The 7,500-nt window shown below is 45.9% G+C and overlaps 2 protein-coding genes across 5 annotated transcripts in view; one reads left to right on the top strand and one right to left on the bottom strand.

The window, feature by feature from the left end:
- LOC147008560 (lipopolysaccharide-responsive and beige-like anchor protein) overlaps nt 1-7,500 on the bottom strand; it is a 597,819-nt gene that overhangs the window by 200,846 nt on the left and 389,473 nt on the right. The window lies entirely within an intron of this gene.
- On the top strand, nt 1,972-4,904 carry LOC147008561 (protein mab-21-like 2). The gene has a single exon (XM_085863545.1). It carries the CDS (start codon nt 2,824-2,826, stop codon nt 3,901-3,903), a length of 1,080 nt encoding a protein of 359 aa, XP_085719671.1. The 5' UTR covers nt 1,972-2,823; the 3' UTR covers nt 3,904-4,904.

Raw genomic sequence — 7,500 nt, 5'->3', positions numbered from 1 at the left:
TGTGATCTATTGGTTTCGGGTCTCATGGTTGGTCAATTGACAGTTGCAATTCCACGAGGGTTTCCGCAAATCTCATGGAATTGTGAGTTGGACAGGCGACCGTGACAGGCCACTTTTAAATCGCTCTATAGTGCCTAAGCCTTTGTAGCTACGTGAAACGGTGAAAGGTAATATTAAATGATCCCCGACCCCATTCCTTAGTGGGTGTCGGGAAGTGTTTTAGGCCCCCACAAAAAATAGACCGGGCAACACGAGGTACCCCTACTATTAAGAAATAAACAACTTCTGGTTCAGGGAAAGAGCGAGAAGCCATAAAAGAGCTTGGACGTGTTTCACAAAAAAACAATAAACATTCACCATCTTTGGTAAATTTGAGGGACACGCACTTGTATTTTGAAGAAGAAGATAAAAACACCTGTGTGAGACTTTACACATCGATGATTACTCGTTAGATTCCAGAAACTCCTCATTATCATCTGGCAAGATTTCATAACCACATATTTGTGGTTGATCTATTTGCATGAAAGCCCCATATATCTGAACGTAACAGTCATCACAATGAGGAAGACATCACACACGCACAACTCCAGAAATGGTTCATTTATATTGTGAGCAACACAGTGTTAAACATGGCTATATTATCATGTTGTTCTGTATTTATTCCACACCACCTTTTCTGCCTTTGGCATCATCCTTGCCGGTTCTGTTTCTTCGAGGTGACACACGGCATGAAAACACGCTTTTATGTTGTTTTTTCTGCAGCCAGATCCGCTGCTTGGTCGTTTGTTTTGTCCCAATCTGGGAAAGAGTTGCTAGTTTGATCCCAAATCTGGGGTGCAGGTGATAGTTTGTTCCAAGATCTGTGGCTTAGTCAGAACAGTAGTCACAACAGTAGTCACAACAATTTGTTCCTGGACACAGGACAGAGCTGCGAGTTTGGTCCCGGATCTGGGGCTCTGTCACGACTTTGGCCTGGATTCAGGGCTCGGTCGCTAGTTTGGTCCTGGATTCAGGGCTTGGTTGCTAGTTTAGTCTTGGATACAGATATGCAAGATCCGGCCACTGTTTTAACTCAGGTTATTGATTATAGCCAAAGCAGAGGTTTACTGGAGACCACGAAGCGAAGAATCGCACCTTAATTCTGTTTGGAATATCATAATGGAGCAACAAAATCTACAGTGAGTGATTACAAAGATTTGACTCAAATTAGCTGAAACTATTTGCATGCCTGCTATAATAGAACCCCACATATAAAAATATAAATGAAAATCATCATAATTTTTAGCCGGCATTTCTCCCACTGGACACAACGACAAACCATCGCTCATTGAGGTGTACTTCTGACAAAATAAATGAAGGATGATCCATGCAATGCATCGAGTAAAATCCAAATGGAGCAGAAATAAAAGTGTGAAAAAGCAAAGACTGTATAGATTTGCAAATGGCGCATGATGCACAGTCATATTGCAAATGCGCTCCCCAAACAATAGCACAACAGCTGTTATAGTGCAACTGCATTGTTAATTACATCGCAGTATTGTGCAAAAAGATCTCATCTCATTTGCTATTTTTATTCATTTAGCGGTCTGCGAGTGCACTGTGCAGCACGAGGTGTTACGTACACCGCCTGCCTCTCATGCGCAGCTTCAGATCCCAGTACGGACAAGCTTGCATACATAAACTGCTCCATCCCAAGAGGTCATGAGAAAGGTTTCACGACGAAAGGTGAGGAAACGCTCATCTTTCAACTTAAAGTGAGGAAATGTATAGCTCTCTGGTGCTGTCATTGATGGCTCCATAACCGCTCACCTTTATGTTCACCAAATCCCTCCGCTTCCTCCCACCCCTCCACCCCAAACCATCCTTCCACCACCCTCACCCAGAAAGCGAAAACAATTTATTTATTAATACACAAACAATCGAATAAAATTAGAAACAAACATTCTTTCTGATGAATAAAGAGAAGTGAGACATCGACAGAACTGGAGACAAATCTCTTCAAGCGGAGCAGGTGTTCGTGCAGCAAAACGTCGGGTGTTAAAGCAGCCACAGCAACACGAATAGAGCACCCGGACTCGGCCTCCCACTGGGGTCGCTTCACGAGCGTGTCTCCGGGTATCCCTGGCGCCTGCAAAAGCCGAGGCGAGATGGCGAGCCCGATAGCGCTGATCCAGGTCTGTTCGTGCCCCCGGGCACAGCGAGTCGCAGGCTTCGATCACCTTGTTCAGGGCCGTGGTCAGAATGGAAGTGGTTAAGTTTGCATTTACATAAGATTCATTGGTTTGATTAGTGAGAGGCGACGAAGGTGAGAGTGAGAGAGTAGAAAGAGGGAGAATAAGGTTTGGTTGGAGGGTGTTAGGAAGGAGAGGAGCGAGGTAGAGGAATGGAGGCAAAAGGGGAGGGGGAGTGACGACAGCTTCTTGTGGAGCGCGCACGCCCTGATTGGGCAAAGACTCCAAATCCGACCCCTATATCTCCCAGTGTCGAAGCTGAACACAGCTGGAAGGGAAAAAGCAGGAGTGGGAAACAGAGGCACAAACACACGGCGAGCCAGGGACGTGGACGAGCATCCCCCGGAGCAGCCTCAGGAATGCGCAACGACTAAAGCGCAAGGGTTCGGCCGAGACAGGGGAAAGCGCGCAGCCTCACACGTTCTTCCGCGTGCCTCCTCAAGCCCCCTTTCCCCCATCCCCGCACCGTCGTGGCCTCCCGCATCCTCATTGCCTCCTTTTTCTCTCCACCCTGTTTCCCGACACATCGGCCACGTTGGATCCGACGGCGTACTGCGAGCCTCCGGTGTACAACCCGGAGCTCTGCCCAAACATGATTGCAGCGCAGGCCAAGCTTGTGTACCAACTCAACAAGTACTACACGGAGCGCTGCCAAGCTCGCAAAGCAGCTGTGGCCAAGACCATCAGGGAAGTGTGCAAGGTCGTATCAGACGTCCTCAAGGAGGTTGAGGTGCAGGAGCCACGCTTCATCAGTTCCCTTAGTGAGGTTGATGGCCGGTATGAGGGCATGGAGGTTATCTCACCAACAGAGTTTGAGGTCGTTCTTTACCTCAATCAGATGGGTGTCTTCAACTTTGTGGATGATGGCTCACTGCCGGGTTGTGCTGTGCTCAAGCTCAGCGATGGTCGCAAAAGGAGCATGTCCCTCTGGGTGGAGTTCATCACAGCCTCAGGATACCTGTCGGCACGTAAGATCCGCTCACGCTTCCAGACGCTTGTAGCACAAGCCGTGGACAAGTGCAGCTATCGTGATGTGGTCAAAATGGTGGCCGACACAAGTGAGGTGAGACTGCGCATCCGTGAGCGCTATGTTGTGCAGATCACACCTGCATTCAAGTGTGCGGGTATTTGGCCACGAAGTGCTGCTCACTGGCCCCTGCCGCATATTCCCTGGCCTGGACCTAACCGCGTGGCTGAGGTCAAGGCCGAGGGCTTCAACCTGCTCTCCAAGGAGTCTTATGCATTGGCGGGAAAGCAGAGTTCGGCTGAGAGCGACGCCTGGGTGCTGCAGTTTGTGGAAGCAGAGAACCGCCTGCTTATGGGTGGCTGTCGCAAGAAGTGTCTATCTGTACTCAAGACTCTGCGGGACCGACATTTGGAGCTACCTGGCCAACCACTCAACAACTACCACATGAAGACACTGCTCATGTATGAGAGTGAAAAGCATCCACGCGAATCGGACTGGGAGGAGTGTTGTCTCGGGGACCGTCTCAATGGCATCCTGTTGCAGCTTATTTCGTGTCTGCAATGCCGCCGTTGTCCTCACTACTTTCTTCCCAACCTCGACCTCTTCCAGGGAAAGCCACATTCAGCGCTGGAGAATGCCGCTAAACAAACGTGGCGTCTGGCACGGGAAATCCTCACCAACGCCAAGAGCCTAGACAAGCTCTGAGAGGTCGTGATCATTGTGGTGAGGTGTTTGCGTAAGAAGGGTGGGGGGGGTGAGCAATGAGCATGATGTGGCCATAGGGTGGCGGAGTTGTGGATGGGGATTGGGTTGGAAGCTCGCTGAAGGTAAAATTGGTTACTGAACGGAAAGTATGGAAATGGGGTGGATTCTCATGGTGTTATTGGTGGTGAGATGTTCAGGTGAAAATACCCCCCCCCAAAAAGGCAAAAGAAAAAAAATGAAATATGGAAATTGCTCCAAACATAAAACCACCACCAATCTACAATGCGATTGTTTTCTGGTCATCTAGGACTATACACTATTATCTTTACATATCCAAAGTTTAAGAAACAGCCAAAACGTCAAATGCTGTGCTGGCCACGAGAGCGAGGTGTGAAACGAGCGGCTTTGGTGCAGAATCCCACGCTCCACACAACACCCACTAAGCCACATCCCACATCCACATCCACCCTCTCCCCTTCTCAGCCACCCTCCTCACCCATCCATAGCGCATTCGTTCTTTCTTTCTCCGACTACCGCTCGGCGCGGTAGTATCGCGATTGTACAGTATAACGTAAAGAAAAAAAAATACTTTTATGAGTTTATAAATATTTTCGTGTTTCAAAAGTTTACATCGAAGATGTTATACCCATTGTTGTACTTTATAGTCTGTTCCCGACACATATTCCGTGTTTGCCACTGGACGCCCCGGGTCTTGTGAAGGCTTCGATTCGCAATTTGTACTTGAATGTTAATTTAAATACTCGTCACGTTGGATATGTTTGTGGGTTTTCTGTTAAATTAAATTTTTTTAAATGAAAAAAAAAATGCCACAACGGACGTGAATAAACCAAGCACTTGAGCAAGCACACTTGTAAAAAATAAAAATAAAAATCTGTTCATGCAGGTTGGGCCGGATGGCAATCACGCCTGGTGTATTTTGAGGTGTACCTGTAAATATCTCGCGATGTACACGTGAAACAATAAAGGACTATCAGACTAAGCATCCTTCATTTCGTGCCAATTTTTATCTGAGAGGGAACGTGCTACCATCATTACGAATGAGAGAAAAACAAGGTGGTGTGAGAAATTATGAATGTCATTTTATCCAACTGGGATTTTTATTCGAAAATGTGCCAACCTTATGACGAGAGAAATTACTGGATAAATGCGTCCACTGAAGAATGATCAGTGCACGATGCATTGACAAAAAAAACGTTTTTATAATAAGTGTTTCAAACGATCTACACTGGACTTTGCCAAATTCCTTTTACAACATGTAAAATGAATGTTTGAATTGTAACTGCACCATCATTGTACGAAGATTTTCTGACTTCTATATTTTGCTCCGATTCGACCGGTTTTAACGCTCGCACATTTCGAGGAAGAAATATCCGAATGAATGAGTTACACATTGTCTGTACCGTTTCTATAGTCGCCATGACAAAACGTGGTGTATTTTGTATGTTTTAACGATTTTTTTTCGTTTCTTTGCTCTTTACAGTTTACAGTAATTTTGCTTCTTGTTATCAAGGATATGTTTTTCTTTTATTTTTAGAAGAAACAGTATTTTAGGTACTTATTTCCAACGAATGCACAACTGCCTGAATATATTACTCAAAGAAACAACTTGAAATAGGATTAAAAAGGAAGCCTGATTGGTTTGGTTTTTCCATCATCTTGCAAACAGAGCAATGCGCCGGAGCCATTTGTGGCGGATACGGCACAGGGCGTTGAGTGTGTATACGGAAGACGATTCCCCAAGAGAAGGTCAGAAAAGCTTTGCACTAATCCCTTCCAAGCTCTGCACAGATACGTAACGTAAATAAACAGGCAATTTGCACGATAAATTCGTGCAATCTGAAATAACAGTGAGGGACATGGCCACCGGGACATCGAGTTAATACAACGAGCCATTCGCAGCAGTCTTGAGAAAAGCGGTATGGCTTGTACGGGATCACAAACATACAACATAATTTTCATGTTGAATAACACCACATGCTTTACGATAAATGTACAGTAAGATAGGGGTAGCAAGGAATGATTATAAATGCTTTGTTTAACCACAATTTATCGAGGCTTTAATGGAACACGGCGATTTTGCACATTATGGCGGGCATTGTTTTCACGCATTTCAAAAAGTTTCCCCAGCTTTCGCATTTGATGTCATTAAAATGCAATGCTCCACTGTTAATAATCGAATATCGATTATTAAATATTCAACCACCAAAACGCAATTTGCAATGCATGGTTAAGAAATATATTTATATTCCCGCTGAAACCTGACTTTTGTTGTCTGCATCTGAATGACCGCAATTTGTTTTGTTTTGTTTTGTTTTTCCATTTGACCTGCACTTCGAAAATGTTTCGATGGGCTTAGAAAAATAAATTGCACAACGTCGTACATGTAGAAATAAATACATCAGCAATATATAATTGTCAAAACGTGACCAAGATAGATGCACGAAACAACATAGAAACAAAAGAGAGTGTAGCAATGGACGATATAAAAGGACGCCTGGAGACGGAAAGGAAAGCCGTGCAGGTGAAGCTGAATGAAGAGACGAAAACTCCAGCGCTCATCAGTGTCCATCATTGTTGTTGACAAGCAAATCCGTAAGATAGAAAACGCTAAATATACGGATCGTGGCTGTCAGTAAACATAACACGTCTTTCCTCGCGAATTTCCTCGCGCGGGCTTTGGCCCCGGCAGATATCTACCAGACGCCTTTATCTCGTACCGGTTCTTGGCTCGGCGAGTCTTACGTCGTAACAGTGTGCTGACGGGCTTGATGGTACCATTAAATACTCCGTTTTGAACATCCCAATCCGCAGCGCAATGGAGCTCCTCGCACCTCATGTGCGACTGTATAAAATGCCAATGAAAAAAGAAGGTCTTTCCCTGGGGACTTTTATGGAAGGTAGCCGAGAAACTGTAAACCCACTAACTAGCTCTCAAGTTTGTCTAAATCTGTGCAGTGCGGGAAGTGGGGGTTGGGGGTGATATGTAGAGTTACTAGATGGGAAGGATATTAGAGCACACCAGACTCCACAATCCATGCAGGCATGCCATGCATGCACTTCATTGGGTCCAATATATACTTATATATTGGAAAAAGCATCAGACGATCATTCCAGGTGAGTCAAACTCGGACATAGCTGTGGAGAAGGAGGCCTGCTTGCACGTACCAAGAGGGCACGTCACAAAACAAGGCTCAAGTGAGTTTTGAAGAGAATTGTTAAGGACGTCCCCCTTTTTAAGGACTAACACCTAAACACCATTCACCCCCACCACCCCAACTCCACACTCTCCCCTCGAACAAATACACATCATCGTGCAAACACTCAATCCGTGTCGAAGGAAAACAAAAGAAAACGAGCTTTTGGCACAACGACAATGTTTGCTTTGAAAATGTAAACAGCACGTGGCACTCGACGGAGCGGCAGGAAAGGCCGTGTTGAGCGTCGTTTGGTGTGTGGGTTCTGGGCCACGTCGTTCTCTTCGCGCCGATTCAAAGAAAAACGCGACACCCTTTAAACTGCACGAACATCGTCTCGGTGCAGTCAACGGGTGCACCGCCAGCTGCTCAGAGCCTGTGT

Source organism: Eptatretus burgeri, chromosome 18, assembly GCF_056783735.1.
Source record: "Eptatretus burgeri isolate ZD-2024b chromosome 18, Ebu_testis_v1, whole genome shotgun sequence".
NCBI lineage: Eukaryota > Metazoa > Chordata > Myxini > Myxiniformes > Myxinidae > Eptatretus > Eptatretus burgeri.
This window is presented reverse-complemented; position numbering and strand designations above follow the sequence as displayed.

What these genes read in the sequence shown, in the direction of transcription:
- LOC147008561 (XM_085863545.1), top strand. Translation starts at nt 2,824, where the DNA reads ATGATTGCAGCGCAGGCCAAGCTTGTGTACCAACTCAACAAGTACTAC.